Genomic DNA, 19,794 nt, shown 5'->3' on the forward strand with positions numbered 1-19,794 from the left:
AATCTTTTTTCAATCTCATTCTATAAATTCAATAGATGAACCATTAAATTTATGAACTCATATAGATCTCACACAAATTTAATGGTGAATTTATCATTTCACTATGGAGATGGTTGAAATAAAAATGAATTCTATCATCTCTCATCAATAAATTCTCATTTCCATGTCTAGAGACTTTTTAAGGCCTCAATATTATTACAAAAAAAAAAAAAAAACCCATAATTGAGGGCCTTGATCAGAGATTATTAACTTTTTAGGGTAAAGTCTACTACCCTAATGACAATTTAACCCTAAAACTATCAATTACGATAATTTACCCCTCAAACTACTAAAACAATGACAATGTATCCCCTCAATGCTAGCAAAATGACGAAATTATTCCTATAGAATTTTCAATAAGACAAAAATACACTTAAAAATTTAAAGAAAAAAAATAATAATAAATTTTAGTATTTTTGTTTTTATTTTAGTAAGGATGGTTTTATCATTTTGTTAAAATTGTGGGTACATTATCATTATTTTGGTAGTTTGAGAAGTAAATTGTCACAATTGATAATTTGAAGGGTAAATTGTCATTGAGATATTAGTTTGAGGGAATTAACTGGACTTTACCCAACTTTTTACCATATTAAAAAAAAAAAAAACCAATTGAAAACGGGGAATTGGGTTAAAATTTACAACATGCACAAACTTAAATTTGGTTTTGATTTTTCGATAGAAAAATAGAGGAAAACAAATAAAAAAATTGTTGTAGCAAAACAAGGCCAAAATCATCCCGAAGTTTGTAAGATACACATTGAGAGTGCCAAATTATTAATAAATACCTTCGTCATCACCACCATCATTGTCGGCATCAATAAAATCATCTTCATCGTCATCGAAATCTATGTTCTGCGTGTATTCACCATCAGTATCACTAGATTCAACGACTTCTTCTTCTTCATTTTCATCTTCATCCCCATCTCCTTTCTTGTCCTCTCCATCCTCTCCGCCCTTAGCCATTTGTTCAAGCTTCTCTAAGACATCTAACTTGTTCAGCTCCGAGTCCAAATTCCACCGAGCTTTCTTCCTGCTTGGTCGTTGCCCTTTCGAATCTTCAACGAGCTCTTGAGGAAATCTAGTGGCCACTAAATATTGACTAAGAGAATCGCGGACTATTCTGTTGTTTGGCCTTTTACGGTCAGAATATCTCTCAATATCATCACTTTTCTTTTTGTGGAAACTGTCAGAAAATATACTCTCTTTGGAAGCAAATTCCTCAAGAAAATAGGGTGAAGTTTTCCAAAAGTTTTCGAGCTTTCTCTGCTCGATTACTAAGGTTTCTTGCTCCTTAGTCAAAGTTGGGATCTTGGGTAGTTCGATATCGGGAAAAAGCTCAAATTTCTCCTGTTTAGAATAACCGAAACTGCCTCCATATCCACGTCCTCGCCCTCGCCCTCTAAATGCCATCTGCTTCAAAACAATTTATTTTTCTTAATCAACTAGATTTTCCGAAAAATAATTCAATCAATTGCCTCTTTCTAAACACAGAACCAAACATTCTGCAATACAAATATAACGTAATCCCTACACTAGGATAGGAAAAAAGAAGCACACTTAGATGGGTTTGAGCCTACAACCTCTTAAAGTAATGATTAAGTAGTTAAATTTATCTCTTCCTATTAGCTTAAGCTTTTGGGACAAGTGGTAATTTAATACGACCAAACACCCCTTTCTTTTACTAAAATCCCACGGAAACGGATCCGCCCACTGATGAACTCCACACCATACTGCACAACGATTGCCCGCTCGGACAAACCTCACGCACACTGAACAATGCATGGCCACTACACGTTCAAAGACGATGAACTTGGGTTGCGTTCCGGCGAGGACAAGGAAAGGGGAGAACATATCGGTTTGGGTAAGAGAATGGAAGGAGATTGGGGTTTGCACGATTAATACACATTGTGATGGGCAATTCTTTTGAATTAACTAAAAGACAACAGAGAAGAAAATAAATAATTAAAAAAAGTAATGCTAGAGATTATTTTAATGCTAACATGTCACTCTTAATTAATTTAAGGATTGATTGGAATATGAGATAAAAATATGATATATAGTATTTAGAAGAAAAAAAAACATTTTGTGAGATAGAATTATTATTATTATTATTTTTTTTTTTGTGATTTAAAAAAGTATTTAGGTTAGACATAAAAATAAAAATTATTTTTATTTTGGTTTTAATAATGTTTTGTATTTGAGTTATTTGTTAGGATATAAAACCCATATCCATAATACCCACTAATAGTGTCTTAACTTCGAACAATTTTTTAAACAAAATTTGGTGTAAATTCACAATATTAATAATGAAGAGTGTACCCTCCCATATAACTTGGAAATGATGCTCTCACACTCGAACAAAACCCATGCATGGCACATTGCACATTAATTTGTGGCATCAGAAACATAGCAAACAACATCAACTGCTAGGATTAAACAGCCGACGATCATCTGACAACATACTCAATATAAATAAAACATGCAATTTTCTCCATAATCATACACTCAAAGTAAAATTTTGTTAAACAAAGGTTAGTAAAGAAACAACTAGATGTCACGTAAAGTACAGCTGAAATCCACAGGAGGCTGAGAATGGCAAAGGTCAGTAAAACATGTGGACCATCAAACCAAGTAAGCGATAAAAGTCAAGTGAGAAGCTAGTTAGAAATGCAATATGTTTCCTCACCGAATTACAAACCAATCAAAAGTATTTCACTAAGGGTTAACCTAACACCACACCACGGCAGCAAAAACCACAACTACTTAAATCGATCACCCTGGTGATGAAACCCATATGAGATACAGAGGAACAGGCCCTTTTTCTTCTTCTTCTTCTTAAGCAATATACAAAATTAACAGACTTGCCCAAATTTGATTAAACGATTACAATCCAGTTGATTTATGTATAACGCAAAAAATCATTTTTCTAGCCATCAAAAAGCCAAGTCAAACCACCAGCAAACCCCCATTCTTCATATCACAGAAAGCCACATCACAGATAACGTCCAAGAGATTAACAATTATTGTCAAAAATAAAAGAGAGATAATACAACTTAACAACACAAGAACCATAAGACGCAGGTTATTGATACAAGGTCCACCATCAAATAACTTACACAGTTCATAGAACTCCCTAAAAACTTTTCCGCATCAGATTATAAGAAGTACTAAAACCCTATCTCTTTTAAGAGCTCAACTCAACCCCAAGCGTCCCGCACTCCGCGACTCTTAACAAACTCAATCTATTTCCTAATACTTGTTCCAGAATAACCCGAACACAACTATATTTCACCCCGTAAATTCACAGCGGCACTTCATCAAACACTTGGTACTCATCCTATGCCATTGCTTTACCCCAAAAACCTTAATCAATGAGAACACCAGGTAGCGCATTACTCAAACATACAACAAAATGCAACGACCTACACAACAAAGACGTACTTTTGCATACACATAACCAGATACGACACCCCTTTTAGAAATTCGTCAAATTTGTGATACTCTGCATCTAGTTTCTAGGGTTTTTGTTGTTAAAACACCCCAAACATCCTAGTCTACTAGGAAACATTAAGTGGAAAAAATACAAACAAATAGTCAAAGTAATAAAGCCTAAAACAATAAAAAAAAATAAAAAGTACGAGAAAATACAAGAACTAACCTGGGCCGGGTCGAGGAACGCTGTTCTTCTGCTCCTTTTGGTAAAGAGTGAAGGGGCTGCGCGAGAAGGGCGTAGAAATAAGAGATATTGACAATGTAGAAAGAAGAAAGATCGGGTCGGGTATTGGGCGTTTTGGCTATCCGGCCCGCATGATGCAGGTTTTGAAATTTAGGCCCGCAACCCGGCTAAAATAGGCAATATCCGGCGGGGCGCCGGATATTGAAAATCACATTCGGAAAAAAACTTCACGACAACAGAATAATGTCAGCGAGGACGTGGCCAGCCTTTCGGACGACGACAAAAACTTCACGGTGACAAAAAACTTCACGAGGAAAATCACATTCAGAATGAGCCTACCAAGAACACAAAAACTCCAAAAAAAAAAGAATAAACAGAAACAAAAACAATAGCATCAAATCAACCCAATAAGAATACCTGGGAAAACTAGAGATTGGTCTTCTGGGTCTTGCTGCTCTTTTCTTCCAGTAGCTCCATGGTCAAATCTTAGAACATAAAGCTTTCAGCTTTCACAAACCCACACACGGAGAGAAAGAGAGAGAGCATTATCCTTGGAGAGAGCGTCGAGTGAGAGAGAGAGAGAGAGCTATTCTGAGTTTCTGGAGAAAATGGAAAGTGAGAGTTTGAGAGAGGCAGGTGTGACTGAGGCGCTTAGGCTAGGAATTGGAAATTAGGGACTTTTTTTTTTTTTTTGTGCGTTAAGCGGGCGAACCCGCCCTGTAAAGGTTGGACAAAATCCAACCCGTTTCCGCAAAAATAACCTTAAATCCTCCTAATAATCTTAAATCATCTTTTATATATATATATATATGAGATATGCTATAGGGCAATAAAAATATCATTTTTGGCCCATAAAAGTCTTAAGTAGGACAATAAAAATATCATTTTTGGCTCATAAAAGTCCTAAATAGCAAGAAACCACAGGTCCATCAGTGGGTGGGGCCACAGCAACTAAGGGTAGAGCCTATAGCCTCTTGCCACCCAAAACTTTTATGGGCAAAAAATTGTCTTTTTATTGCACTCAAGCATCTATCTCTCTCTTTCTCTCTCTCTCTCTCTCTCTATATATATATATAATAACTTCTATAAACCAGCTCTTTTATGCCAACCAATAAACAGTTGCCACCTACGATTATTGCACAAACCCAAATAAGAACAAAAACACCAGATTATATAGCTTTATTCCTTTTTTTTTTTTTGGGGGGGAAGGCCTCTGGGGTTGCTTGCGAGCCACCCCACCCATGGGGTGGCTGGCGTGGGGTGGCTCGCCGGTCACCTCAGATGGGCTAGATATGGCCAACGCAGCCACCCCAAATGGGCTAGGAGTGGCCTGCGCATGACTACCTCCACCTATGGAATGGCTCGCCGGCCACTCCAAATGAGCTAAATGTGGCCTACGTGACCACCTCTGCCTATGGGGTGGCTCGCCGGCTACCCCAAATGGGCTGGGGGTGGCCGGCCACCCAGCCACCCCATCAATTTTTGTGTTTTTTTTTTTTTAAAAAAAAATAATTAATTTTTTAAGGTTTAGGTGAAATAATCTGGTGTGTTACTATTTTTTCCATAAACTTTAGGTTTACTCTAAAATGCTGAAGTGTCACTTGATGAGTGGTAGGCACAAAGGGATGAGTTTACACCACTTACTTATAAAAGTCACTCTCTATATGTCAAAGACATAGTTGTGGCTTTTTCCTGTTTCTTAGGGCATTATATCGTTATCCACACATTGTGGCATCATATGCTATTTTATGTTGGTCTTGATGACTCTTTCATAAAAAGATTATTGGTATTACGTTTAAATGATTTATCTGTGCCTTCCCTTTTTCAAAATTCATTTTATAGAAAACATGTCTTTTGTGTTATGAACAAATGCTTAATTTTAATATATATATACTTAACAGCATTGTGTGATTATCTTTTGTACATGCAACTCCAATAATTATAAGAAGTGCAATTGTTCCTCGCATATACATGCAACTCAACTCCAATAATTATCTTTTGTTTTATTTTAACATTTAAAAATTTGTTCAATCAGCCCTTGCAAAAACTCGCTTGGATGGATCATCTACCATTGTTCAGCCACTTCTGAACAATGGTAGATAATCACTTCTGAACAATGCTCAGTTGATACTTTGCACCAACTGAGCATTTGCGATCTCCAACCAGCTCACCTCGTTCATCGGATCGTCCAACTGCTGCTACTTCTTCACTTGGTACCGCCTCGACGATTCGAATTTTGAGAAATTCCTCTTCCTCTCGTCGATCGTCAAGAATCTCGGGTGGACGTCGCATCGAAGCCACTAGGATATTTCCCCCCAAAAGAAAGTTAGCGAATAAGGATATTAATTCTTAATTGAATGAATTCATAAACGAAATTCACAGAAAATTAGGGTTCTACGAGTTAACTAGTGGATTTGACGTCTTCCTATCATGCTATCATCAACCTGCAAAAATAAATTAAGTGAACAAACATTATTTCAGGGGGGGAGGGAGACTGAGACTGAGACATTGACAACCCCCTCCTTACAAGAAAAAAAAAGGGCATGAACAGAACATAGAATTGACAAAATAATAGCCATTGTGGATGCATTAAACCAACCTCATAACAAAAACAACACTGGGAGCAATTTGACTAGCTACAGAGAAAACTGCTTTGACATACTTCACCCCTTCACCAAACCACTGCAAGTAATAGAGAGACATACAAATAAGAGATGCAGGTGCAGGATACGATTCTTTAAGGCAATAAAATTTGTACCATGCAATTATGAACAAGCCAACAGAGTAAAACGATGAATATGAACTACCCACCATGGCCTTTTCTATGTGCTTCACGAACAATATTAATGGAGCAATTTCACTTTCTTTTGATGAGACCTATAAACATGAGACACATTAGACAACGGCAACAACTCTTGGAACAGTAAAGAGTGGGAAGTACCTCAAAGATATCGTTAAATAGCAATCTTGTCGATATCATCACCCCAAAACCATCTAATCGTTGTAAATTATTGGCTGCAGAGTGAAGGATCAATGAGTACCACAAAACAACACGACACTGCACCGAATGGAAATCCAATATATATAATAAAGAGTCCAAGGAATCACCAGAACAAAAGAAATTATTTTTCTAAAAGTATATGTAGTTGGAAGAAGTTTGTAGCTTAAACAAGATTAGACCAAAGAAGCTACTAGAACTTACCATCCTTGCTGAATTTGTTGGACACCGAGAGGCCACATAACAGAGAGAAGTAGGAGGCCGGTGAGCTCTGCCTCGGTGGCCCAACTACCGTAGCTCCAAAACAACACCCCTCCCTACTTGAAATAGTCATTCACTATTCCTTAAACTAAGGAATAAGTATTCCTCATTTATTGGCTATGAAAATGGTTATTCTAAGGCTATTACATTTTATATTTTTTTCATTCACCATAAAAGTTACTCATTTTTTTTTCTTAACAAAATAGCCATTTTGTATGTCAAACCTATCCTTTAAGATTTAAGGGCTTCTAAAGCTAATGATCATGTTGTTAAGGCAATAAAGGTCGTCCTAACAGTAGTAGTATCTATAATAATAAAAATCCTCTTCATTTCATTTAAAATGATGCATATAACAATGTATATGATGTGATATTAATTAAATCTTTTAAAATACGTGCCAATATTGACGACATGTATATCGTTACATGATGCCCAAACCTATGTAAAATGCTATATAATTTGCCACCAGAGGAAACAGGCCTAGCCCAAATTGATGAACTGGTAGCCCAAGTCCATTGCCCCATATTTAAAAAAATGAAAATGGGCCATGCTGGTCTTAAATTGTCTTACGGACATTAACTGCAACAACTTATACTTACAGTCCAAGTATTGTAATGCCTGTAAACACTTGGAACCAGCATGGGCATTGACATTTGACCAGCCTCACTCTCTCAAAGGGTACAACCCCGCACAGCACTCATTTCCCAAGGTTCCTTCAAATTACGCTCGATAGCCCTTCTGCTACACGACCCTTTTCTACTCTCAGATCTGTATCCTTTATCTCTCTCCCGGAGGGTTTGCACCGTCCGATCTCCTCCGCCATGTCTGGCTCCACGCCCTCCCAGACCGCGGCCAACGCCCCCATATCCGCGAGAGAAACCCTAACTGTAAATCCCTACGCTTCCATGTTTGTGTCTGCGCGGTTGCGCTTCAATTTACGTCGTCGTTTTTGTTCGGTTCGATCTAATTTTGCTTTTCGTTGTGGTGCTTGCAGCTACCGAGCCTGGGGATCAACCCGCAGTTCATCACCTTCACGCACGTGACGATGGAGTCTGACAAGTACATCTGCGTGAGAGAAACGTCGCCGCAGAACAGCGTCGTCATCATCGACATGACCATGCCCAATCAGCCCCTCCGCCGGCCTATCACCGCTGACTCGGCCCTCATGAACCCCAATTCCAGAATCCTCGCTCTCAAGGGTGTGCATTTCGTTTTCCCCATTCTGAATTCCGACTTCCGGTTTCGAATTTCGCAGTTTCTCATCGTGTTTAGTGTACCGGTACCACACATTATGTGCCCGTTCTAAAGTAATGTTGAGATTTGTACAAATTATATCTTGTTATCGTTGTTTTATTGATCAAAAAATGTGCAACCATACAACGTTGTAAGAATGTAGTTATGGTCAATGGCACTTAGCAAAACCTGAATTTAGAAATTTAAGAAGTCCACGGTGGAGTGACCATCGGAAATTTTTGAAATTTTGTCTCGTTAACATATAATTCTACTGAGATTTGTTAGACTATGTAGATGGTTGGAAATTTTATCAAAATATGGTGATGAATATGGGAGTCTATATCAAATGTTTAAAAATTCATTAGAATGAATTGATTCAGATAAACAGCGTATAGTCAATGAGACCCGTGAGGTGTATGGATCTTGATTTTCTGTTTATCATTAATATAGTGGTTTTGTAAGAAGGAACTTAAGTTGAGTTTTGTCGTTGTGTGTATATCTCATATTTTGGGCATTTTGAAATGAGAATCACTTAACCAATCAGCTGTTAACCATTGTATTTTGTTTTGCCAAGTGCCAACTAAAGATTGTGGACCTTGTGGTACATTGTTTCTGTGTTACTGACTCATGTTATTGCGGAATAGTGATCTTTGTTTGGAATATTGGACACGGAATTGCAACAGTGTATATTCAGTATAGTTTCGTCTTTTTCTGTTTTAAACATTACCACAGAGCAATATTGGATTCAGTATTATGAAATAGTGGCAAAATCTATAGAAAAAAGAAGAAATTTAACAGAAATGATTTTCTCTGCACTTTTATTGTATGTTTTCGGTACTATGGTTACAATGGGGCTAATGAATGGTTTTATTCGATTTAAAGCTCAAGTTGCGGGAACTACTCAGGATCACTTACAAATATTCAACATTGAACTAAAAGCAAAGGTCAAGTCGCATCAGATGCCAGAGCAGGTGATGAATTTATCCCATTAAAGCATGTTGAAAGTGTGTGATGTCACTTTTGAACCTTTATTTTGTCAAGTTATGAGTTTGACTGCACTAAACAGTGTTAACTCTTTCCTTTTTGGATAGGTTGTCTTTTGGAAATGGATCACCCCAAAGATGCTAGGTCTTGTCACACTGACCTCAGTTTATCATTGGTCAATTGAAGGCAAGACATTTAACGTTTCCTGATTATTTGTATTCCTTTTTTTTTTTTTTAATGATTTGTCCTTTTGTTTTGCTCACTCTCTTTCTTTGCTGGTTATTGGTTCATATAACATTCTTAATGCATCTCATATCTTAGGTGATTCTGAGCCTGTGAAGATGTTTGAGCGAGCAGCTAATTTGGTAAATAATCAAATAATCAACTATCGTAGCGATCCTACTGAAAAGTGGTTGGTCTTGGTTGGAATTGCTCCTGGTTCACCCGAGGTAAGTGGTTCCATCCTTATCTGTAGTTTTTGGCCCCATGTTGTCAATGTTGCTAATGTTCTATGCTTGCTCTTACGTTTGTGTATCTTTCACTCATGGGTTTGTTTAGGTTAACATTCTTAGTGATTGGGTGTCTTTTAGGCATGTCATAACGCTGCAGACATTGGCCTTGCAGTTCCCAACATGGTTTCATCTGTTAATCTTGCTACGTGCTCATTATTTTGATGAATTATGCCAATTTCCTGTAAATACTAGACAGCTGTAATGTTGTGGTGGATGCACACATGCTGTACTCATTTAGGTTGCTGCTTAATTGCTTAAACGTGGTCATACTACTGCAATTAATCTTATGATAAAACATGCTAGTTCCAATTATTGTGGCACAGCCTTTAGTGTGTTGTTTTCCACTAAACAGCAGTGTTGTTCTTTTCATTTTTTATTTTATTTTTTAAAACAATAATTGCTTTGTCTATAGGGCTTTTGAATCACTGAAATTGCCTCTGCCTATTATTAGAGCAGAAGATGTAAGAAGCTTACCAGTTCAGGCGGTATCTTCAACACTGATATATTTTGTGTTTACAAATTTTTTGTTATAGAGGCCCCAACTGGTCAAAGGAAATATGCAGCTTTTCTCTGTGGATCAGCAACGTAGTCAAGCTCTAGAAGCACATGCTGCGTCATTTGCCACGTTTAAAGTATGACTTTCCTTCAATGCTGTTTTGTTTCAATATGGTTTATTATTAATATGCAGTTATATTGTAATTGTGCTGCATATTATTTTTCATGTTATATACAGGTTGCAGGGAATGAAAATCCTTCAATTCTAATTTGTTTTGCCTCAAAGACCTTGAATGCTGGACAAGTTGCATCGAAGATGCATGTTATTGAACTTGGTGCCCAGCCAGGTCTAATCTATTCTCCATTAACATCTGTGATAGAAGTGCATGCATGCTGATAGGTTTATTACTACTACTATGGGTTCGTCATATGCATACTTTTCATGCCATATGATACTATGGGCAATCAATTTTATAGCTGTTTTAAGTTAGATGCTTCTGTTACACACTATCTTCTGGTCTCTGTAATGTCTTGCTGTATTGATTATGGATTTTTGTTGTCAGGCAAACCATCATTTACCAAGAAACAAGCAGATCTATTCTTTCCCCCAGATTTTCCTGATGACTTTCCTGTTTCAATGCAGGTCAGAATATTCTCTTACTGATTTGCTTAGTTCCAGATAGATTCACTATAAATTAATCTGCTATTCTTTGTGTGACAGATATCGCAAAAATATGGGTTAATATATGTGATCACGAAGCTTGGACTTCTTTTTGTGTATGACCTAGAGACAGCTACTGCAGTGTATAGAAACCGAATCAGTACAGATCCTATATTTTTGACATCAGAAGCTTCATCAGTTGGGGGCTTTTATGCCATCAATAGACGTGGGCAGGTGTTGCTTGCCACTGTAAATGAAGACACAATTGTAAAATTTGTTAGTGGATCGGTATGTTTATAAATTTTTCCCTATTTTGGCTGTCAGAGCAAATAAATTATCGGTATATTAAATTATTGTTGATGTGATTCTGCAGTTGAACAATTTGGAACTTGCTGTTAATCTCGCCAAAAGAGCAAACCTTCCTGGTGCAGATGAGCTGGTAACTTGACATTGATTTTGATATTGTTTATAACAATGGTTTTGTTTTTGAGCTGTGACTGGTGAAATGTAGTGATCTCTGATGTATGCTTTAGCTGATTTCTGTTTTGCTCATTATGCTTAGGTTGTCCAACGGTTTCAAGAGTTGTTTGCTCAGACCAAGTATAAGGAGGCTGCAGAGCTTGCTGCAGAATCTCCTCGGGGAATACTCCGTACCCCTGATACTGTTGCTAAATTTCAGGTATACATCCCAGTTTGGCATTTTTTGGTTAGTTTATGCATATTCCTCACTCCTGATAGATTCTTCTGCTTTCCATTTGGTTCTTTATGTGATCCTGAGAACAGGATACATAATCTATAAGACATGCACGTGATCTTTGCGGCGAGATTCTAATATGGTTGTGTTGTTCTTTTGTTGCAGAGTGTTCCTGTGCAAGCAGGGCAAACACCACCATTATTGCAGTACTTTGGAACACTGTTGACGAGAGGAAAACTCAATGGTTTTGAGTCTTTGGAATTATCACGCCTCGTTGTAAATCAGAACAAAAAGAATCTTTTGGAGAATTGGTTGGCAGAGGACAAGCTGGAATGTAGTGAGGAGCTTGGAGATCTTGTGAAGGTCTGTATGGAAGTTTTTTATTGAACTCTTTTCAGTAACACCTTATGTGTGTGGGGATTTGTTTAGAAGCTTTTGAGGATTATTCAAGTGCAAAGCTTGATTGTTAGCTCATTGGGCTGGGTGAGTGAAGGTTATACTTTTTAGGGAAAAATACCAACTTTGTTAAGATCAAACTGAATTATCCTTCTTACTTGTAATTGACGATTGTCTCCTTGAATCTTTTTCTGTTTGTTTTTTTATATAGTTGGGTGTTTATGGTGCTTTTGTTTTACTCATCTATTTTCTTCTTCTTCTTCTTCTTCTTCTCTCTCTCTCTCTCTCTTTTTTTTTTTTTTAATTAATTTTTTAATTTTTTTTATCTTTCTAATATTTTGAAATGTTTTATTTTGCAGACAGTGGATGGTGACCTTGCGCTGAAAATATATATCAAAGCTAGGGCAACTCCAAAAGTTGTTGCAGCATTTGCTGAGAGGAGGGAATTTGACAAGATTTTGATATACTCAAAGCAGGTGATTTAATAAGATTTTCTTACTAGTACCAGCATCTCTAAATATAGTTAGTCAAGTTCAACCATTTCAACCAGTAGTCCTTAGTTTTGAATCACTACTAACATTTTGTATTTGATAAGTAAATCACTACTAACATTATATGACCTTTGGCATGTCATTGCAAATAATATGTAATATGTACTTGTTGATGCTCATCATGCAGATGATTTTCTTTACCAATGCAGGTTGGGTACACACCTGATTATTTGTTCCTTCTGCAAACGATTTTGCGGTCAGATCCCCAGGTGTGTGGATTGTTTTGTAATAGAATTTGGGGCAATTTTTTTTTTTTCGTAGTAGGATATTATAACTAAGTTGGGTGCAAAATTTGCAGGTTCATATACCAGATTCAATTTTTAAATTGTATTCTGCAGTATCTTATGTGTTGTCATGGACACGTGTTATTCCCTTATGATATAAAACGCAGTTTTTTATGTTGTGGTTTCTTCATTTTCTAGCACATAGCAAGTCTCTTTTCAAATGTTGAACGTGTCATAGTGCTGTACCAGACTGAGTTGCCAAATATTAACTGCGTTTTTTTATATAGGATTATTTTTTTACTTTTTTGATTGCAGGGGGCTGTTAATTTTGCACTGATGATGTCTCAAATGGAGGGAGGCTGCCCAGTTGATTACAACACGATAACAGATCTGTTTCTTCAGGTTCAACTCGAATTTTCCTAATATGTGGTTCTAATAGTTTCAGATTCAACATAGACTTCATTTTCTTCGTAAGCTAATAAAATGTATTTTGGATATCAAGTTAGAAACATATTTTCTCCTTTTTTAAAGAAATCTTTAGTTTAGCATATTCAGATTTTCTACCAGGAGAAAGTTATTATATTCTCATTATTGATTTACTAAAAACTTGCATACTTCAGACGTTGTTTTATTAAGAATTTGCTGTTGTACAGAGGAACTTAATCCGTGAGGCAACAGCTTTTCTGCTGGATGTGCTGAAGCCAAATCTACCTGAACATGGCTTCCTTCAAACAAAGGTCCAGTGTTTTTTTTTTTTTTTTTTTTTTTTTTTTTTTTTTTTTGGTTTCTTGCAATTTGTTTTCTAATATCTTAATCTGATATTTTATAACTTTGTTTCCATGTTTTTACTTATATCCGTTTCATCTTTTATTTTGTTCAGGTTTTGGAAATTAACCTTGTGACATTTCCAAATGTTGCGGATGCTATATTAGCCAATGGTATGTTCAGCCATTACGACCGCCCACGTATTGCACAACTTTGTGAAAAAGGTGGTTTATATTTGCGGGCCCTTCAGGTATGGTGGCCTCTTGAACTTTGATGACAAAATTATTTAAAAGGATAATTAGTTATCTCCTGATCTAAATTATCTTTTTATTCTGCAGCACTATACGGAGTTGCCTGATATTAAACGTGTCATTGTGAATACTCATGCAATTGAACCACAGGTTTGCTACTCATTCTAATACAAAACTTGGCCAAATGTGAATGTGGTAAAATTTCTAATCATTTGGTGCTTTCCAGTCGCTTGTTGAGTTCTTTGGAACCCTTTCCAGAGAATGGGCTCTTGAGTGCATGAAAGATCTTCTAGTGGTCAATCTTAGAGGCAATCTTCAGCTAATTGTGCAGGTGAAGTGGTGATTCTTTCAGTTGGTGTTGCTGTTACTGCTGTTTTTAAACATGCGGCTCATTAGAATATTTTTGATGCAGGCTGCCAAAGAATACTCTGAGCATTTAGGTGTTGACGCCTGCATAAAACTATTTGAGCAGTTCAAGTCCTATGAAGGGTTATACTTTTTCTTAGGGTCATATTTGAGCTCCAGGTACCCTTCTCTTTATAGTGGAAGAAAAGGAAAAACCGACATTAGTTGACTATATTCGTTTGGTGGGCAATTTATCATTACTTTCTATTTCTTTTATATAGTGAGGATCCTGATATCCACTTCAAGTACATTGAAGCTGCTGCTAAAACCGGCCAAATTAAGGAGGTAGAACGTGTGACGCGGGAATCTAACTTTTACGACCCTGAAAAGACAAAGAACTTTCTGATGGAAGCCAAGCTTCCAGATGCGCGTCCTCTGATTAATGTCTGTGATCGTTTTGGTTTTGTTCCGGATCTCACCCATTACCTATACACTAATAACATGCTTCGCTATATTGAAGGTTACGTTCAAAAGGTAAATATTTCACATGGATTTGTTTACTTATATATGGAATATTCCAAGTGATTTTGGTTTTTTGGTTATTTCTTATGAAGCTGAGTAATATCAAGTGGATATTAAGCATTATGATTCTTGTCTTGCTTAATAGGTCAATCCAGGAAATGCTCCTCTAGTTGTAGGGCAGCTGTTAGATGATGAGTGCCCCGAAGATTTCATCAAAGGTCTTATTCTTTCAGTTCGTTCTCTTCTTCCTGTTGAGCCCCTGGTGGAGGAATGTGAGAAAAGGTGTGTTGTTTTCTAACTATGCCCTTTTTTCATCATTATTTTGATTTTATTTAATTGTTGCTTGTCCTTTTGGCAGGAATCGTCTCCGCTTGCTAACTCAGTTCTTAGAGCATCTTGTGAGTGAGGGAAGCCAAGATGTACATGTTCACAATGCTCTGGGTAAAATCATCATTGACAGCAACAATAATCCTGAGCATTTTCTCACAACCAACCCATACTACGATTCTCGTGTCGTGGGAAAATATTGCGAGAAAAGAGATCCCACTCTTGCTGTGGTTGCTTACCGTAGAGGGCAATGTGATGATGAACTTATAAATGTCACAAATAAAAACTCCTTATTCAAACTGCAGGCTAGGTTTGTATGTTGTTACTTGCTTTAGATGTGAATCTATATCCTAACTATTCTACTTGGCGAACTGATTTTATTTATCTTTGTTTCTCTATTAGATATGTGGTTGAAAGGATGGATGGTGACCTCTGGGAGAAAGTTCTTACTCCTGAAAATGAGTATAGAAGGCAGCTAATTGATCAAGTTGTGTCTACTGCTTTGCCTGAAAGCAAAAGTCCGGAGCAAGTGTCAGCAGCTGTTAAAGCTTTTATGACGGCGGATCTTCCACATGAACTAATTGAGCTTCTTGAGAAGATTGTGCTCCAAAATTCTGCATTTAGTGGCAACTTTAATCTGCAGAATCTGCTGATCCTTACTGCCATCAAGGCTGACCCGTCAAGAGTTATGGATTATATTAATAGGTTAGACAATTTTGATGGACCTGCTGTTGGGGAGGTGGCTGTGGAAGCTCAATTATATGAAGAAGCATATGCCATCTTTAAAAAGTTCAATTTGAATGTTCAGGCAGTGAATGTGCTGTTGGATAACATTCGTAGCATTGAACGAGCTGTGGAGTTTGCATTCCGGGTTGAAGAAGATGCTGTTTGGAGCCAAGTTGCCAAGGCTCAACTGCGAGAGGGGCTAGTGAGTGATGCTATTGAGTCATTTATCCGTGCAGATGATGCCACCCAATTTTTAGATGTCATACGGGCTGCTGAGGATGCAAATGTGTACCATGACTTGGTGAAGTACCTTCTAATGGTTAGGCAGAAGACCAAAGAGCCCAAGGTGGACAGTGAACTCATTTATGCATATGCTAAGATTGATCGGCTCAGCGACATTGAAGAGTTCATTCTCATGCCAAATGTTGCTAATCTCCAAAATGTTGGAGATCGCTTATATGATGAAGCCCTATATGAGGCGGCAAAGATCATATATGCATTTATTTCGAACTGGGCTAAACTGGCAGTTACTCTGGTGAAGCTACAACAGTTTCAAGGTGCTGTTGATGCAGCTCGGAAAGCCAACAGCTCGAAAACATGGAAGGAAGTCTGCTTTGCCTGTGTTGATGCTGAGGAATTCCGCTTGGCTCAGATATGTGGTCTAAACATCATCATACAGGTGCCTTTCATGTTTATAGTGCATTTAATTTTTATGCCATCTCGCTGATGAAAGTTAATATTGTGGTTTCATAAATGAGTATTTGACCATTATGGTGCCAATTTCTAAATTACTTTAGTCAAAGGTACTTACAAAATAGAAGGAAATCTGTAATGAATTTCCATGTTATATGCTTCCACATGTTGCAGGTTTCACACCAGTCCCTTGTCCTCTTTTTCCCCTCATGTTTTTCATTGCTTCACTGGGTTTGAAAATTGCTTACTTGCCACAACTGTGGTTGAATACTGGTGCTTAGGTCCTTGTGGACCTAACTTTCCTGTCCCCCTGGGCTAGCAGCTATACTTTTGGTCCATTTTTGTAACATAATTAGTTTCTTGCTTATTTAGAACCCCATTGCTGTTTGACTACTCCTTAATTCTGTATGTTTCTTTATTTAAGGTGGATGACTTGGAAGAGGTCAGTGAGTATTATCAGAACAGGGGATGCTTTAACGAGCTCATTTCTCTCATGGAGAGTGGACTGGGGTTGGAACGTGCTCATATGGGCATCTTTACTGAGTTGGGAGTTCTATATGCAAGATATCGTCCCGAGAAGCTTATGGAGCACATTAAATTGTTCTCAACCCGTCTGAATATTCCAAAGCTCATACGAGCTTGTGATGAACAACAGCACTGGAAGGAATTAACTTACTTATACATCCAATATGATGAGTTTGACAATGCTGCAACTACCATTATGAACCACTCCCCGGAAGCATGGGACCACATGCAATTCAAGGATGTGATAGTCAAAGTTGCAAGTGTTGAGCTCTACTATAGGGCTGTGCATTTTTACTTGCAGGAACATCCAGATCTTATCAATGATCTTCTTAATGTGCTTGCCCTTCGTGTTGACCATACCCGTGTGGTGGATATAATGCGAAAGGTATGAATTTTTACTTATGATATTATCAGTATATGCTTTATACTGGTCTTGCTGCTGTTTTCCCCCACTCCCTTAGTTGAGAAGAGGATGATTGAATTTGTTGGAAAAAGTGCTGTCTGTAATTTTTTTTTTTTGTTTGCTATCTTTTGGGTTTCAGGCTGGTCACCTCCGTCTTGTGAAGCCATACATGGTTGCAGTTCAGAGCAACGATGTTGCTGCTGTAAACGAAGCTTTGAATGAGATTTACATAGAGGAGGAGGACTATGACAGACTTCGTGAATCAATTGATCTGCATGATAACTTTGATCACATAGGCCTTGCACAGAAGGTGAGGTTAAAATCTTTTTGTTGTTGGAAGTTTTTGATGGGACTCATACTAACCTTGCCAACAATGCAAATCTTCAGATTGAGAAACATGAACTCCTTGAGATGAGGCGTGTTGCTGCTTATATTTATAAGAAAGCAGGCAGATGGAAGCAGTCCATTGCATTGTCAAAGAAAGATAATCTTTACAAGGATGCCATGGAGACATGTTCACAGTCTGGCGAGCGTGAACTTTCAGAGGAGTTGCTTGTCTATTTCATTGAGCAGGTTCGTGTTCTTCCTCTTCCTCTTCTTCTCTATTATTATTTTATTATAATACATTGTTCTAGAATAAATCAAGTGAAGGAAATATGTACATTGTTATCCGAGTCATACATCTTCTTCTTCTTCTCTATTATTATTTTATTATAATACATTGTTCTTGAATAAATCGAGTCAAGGACATGTACATTATTATCTGAGTCACACATGTTCTTCCCTTCCTACACCTATCTTCTTGATTATTATTTTTTTTAGATTTTGATATTTTTGGATTAAATATTTTTCAATATATAAAGTATAGTGCTGGTGTAGTTATTTTTGTATAGCTCCTCGAAACGTGTTTGCTTTTGTTGTCATTTGACTACTTTTTTTTTTTTTTTTTGTTTAAATCATAACCTCAGTTTCAGCTGAGGCCAGGAGCTCTTCTCCTATTTCCTATATGATATATTATCCTAAATGTGGTTACTTGAAGTTTGGTTCACTGAACATTGCTTCATGTTCTTGTCTAATTGTGCATGATGTGTATGCAGGGAAAGAAAGAGTGTTTTGCATCGTGCCTCTTTGTTTGTTATGACTTAATCCGGCCAGATGTTGCTCTTGAGCTAGCATGGATGAACAATATCATTGATTTTTCCTTCCCATACCTCTTGCAGGTGACCTTTTTATTTCTGTCATTACTCTTCTTCCTCTATTACTTGTCTTTAACACTTGTTTGCTTTTTCTTAACATCTACTTTTTTAAATTATTTTTTAAAAGTTTACTCGAGAGTACACAAGCAAGGTAGATGAACTTGTCAAGGACAAACTTGAAGCTCAAAAAGAGGTGAAAGCTAAAGCGAAGGAGGAGCAGGATGTGGCTGCTCAGCTGGTATGGCTATTCACCAATATTTATTTGCGTCATTAAGGAGACATTTTCTCCACATGGAAATTTGTGCTTCTGGTGCATATTTTGGGAATAGAATTGTCTCCATTTCAAATGGAATTCTGAAAACATTCATATTATTGTACATAAAAAGTTTGTTTATAAAAGTAACAAAAAGATTCATTTTTTTTTTAATGTTTTCAATATCTGCAGAATATGCATGCCCAGTTGCTGCCTCTTGCTTTGCCTGCACCACCAATGCCAGGCGGTTATGCTCCACCACCAATGGGCGGGATGGGGATGCCTCCGATGCCAGGTTTCGGCATGCCACCAATGGGCTATTGATCTCTGGGTTGTTGAATATACATAGAGAATTTCCTATTTACTGTCTACAAATTCTAATGATAAGTGGAAATTGAAGCGGTGGTGCCAAATATTTGTTGGGTTGCATCACCACGGCTCTATTTCCTTAGCAGTCAAGGCTGAGCCGAGCAGGCGGTGTTGGACTGAACTTTTGTTTAACGTGTATAGGTTTCTTTGTTTAGATCACTAAGACAGTAAAACGTTGTCTTAGTTTCAAGACACATGTTGGGTTCCCGACGAGGGTTTAGAAAAATTTTGTACACACTATATTTCCTTGTATTACAATTTTCACCGCTAAATTTTATGATTGATTCTCGTTCACGTTCTTTTGTTTTTTGGCCCCCCCAATTGTTGGCCATGTTATTTTCTGAATCTCATTCTTGAAGATATTTTGTTTAAGCTTTTTACGAGGTCCATATCAGAAGATAACCGAACCTACTACATTGTGACAATGGTGAACAGGATCCTTGAAATGGAGGAAACATATTTTATGGTATAAATTAGATTTCACAGCATTTAATTAAAGGTGTTTATGTTGTCTATATTGTCATGTCATTTAGAAGTGTAGGTAAATATAAACATCGTTTTTTTTTTTATTATTATTAGTAAATATAAACATCGTTAGATATTGTAAAATTTAATATGGAGAATGAAATGGTTCCATTTCATTTTACTTAAAATTGAGAGATTATATTTCGGTCTATAGGGTTGATAGAGAAAAA

General features: G+C 37.2%; 2 protein-coding genes across 4 annotated transcripts; one reads left to right on the forward strand and one right to left on the reverse strand.

The window, feature by feature from the left end:
• Positions 1 to 688: 688 nt before the first annotated feature.
• Positions 689 to 4,394, reverse strand: LOC132163630 (uncharacterized). 3 transcript variants are annotated; one of them, XM_059573995.2, is made up of 4 exons: positions 4,133 to 4,394; positions 3,697 to 4,019; positions 2,359 to 2,404; positions 689 to 1,449 (listed from the first exon to the last, which is right to left on the reverse strand). In XM_059573995.2, the coding sequence occupies exon 4, from the start codon at positions 1,447 to 1,449 to the stop codon at positions 814 to 816; it is 636 nt and encodes a 211-aa protein (XP_059429978.1). In that variant the 5' UTR covers positions 2,359 to 2,404; positions 3,697 to 4,019; positions 4,133 to 4,394; the 3' UTR covers positions 689 to 813. The 3 variants fall into 3 exon arrangements, with proteins under 3 accessions (XP_059429978.1, XP_059429977.1, XP_059429976.1); XM_059573994.2 differs by lacking the exon at positions 2,359 to 2,404 and having other exon boundaries at positions 3,698 to 3,753; XM_059573993.2 differs by lacking the exon at positions 2,359 to 2,404 and having other exon boundaries at positions 3,698 to 4,019.
• A 3,230-nt stretch (positions 4,395 to 7,624) lies between these two features.
• On the forward strand, positions 7,625 to 19,393 carry LOC132162739 (clathrin heavy chain 2). The gene is made up of 30 exons (XM_059572966.2): positions 7,625 to 7,861; positions 7,969 to 8,173; positions 9,090 to 9,178; positions 9,299 to 9,377; positions 9,513 to 9,640; positions 10,237 to 10,335; positions 10,437 to 10,545; positions 10,762 to 10,841; positions 10,920 to 11,147; positions 11,233 to 11,298; positions 11,422 to 11,538; positions 11,719 to 11,916; positions 12,309 to 12,425; positions 12,650 to 12,709; positions 13,040 to 13,126; positions 13,378 to 13,461; positions 13,605 to 13,739; positions 13,828 to 13,890; positions 13,967 to 14,071; positions 14,153 to 14,265; positions 14,367 to 14,619; positions 14,753 to 14,889; positions 14,966 to 15,244; positions 15,337 to 16,339; positions 16,778 to 17,263; positions 17,421 to 17,591; positions 17,669 to 17,854; positions 18,379 to 18,501; positions 18,605 to 18,715; positions 18,923 to 19,393. Exons 1-30 carry the CDS (start codon positions 7,796 to 7,798, stop codon positions 19,052 to 19,054), a joined length of 5,109 nt encoding a protein of 1,702 aa, XP_059428949.2. The 5' UTR covers positions 7,625 to 7,795; the 3' UTR covers positions 19,055 to 19,393.
• The last annotated feature ends 401 nt before the right edge of the window (positions 19,394 to 19,794 follow it).

The sequence above is a fragment of the Corylus avellana genome, chromosome 8 (genome assembly GCF_965113065.1).
Source record: "Corylus avellana chromosome 8, dhCorAvel1.hap1.2, whole genome shotgun sequence".
NCBI classification, from domain to species: Eukaryota; Viridiplantae; Streptophyta; class Magnoliopsida; order Fagales; family Betulaceae; genus Corylus; species Corylus avellana.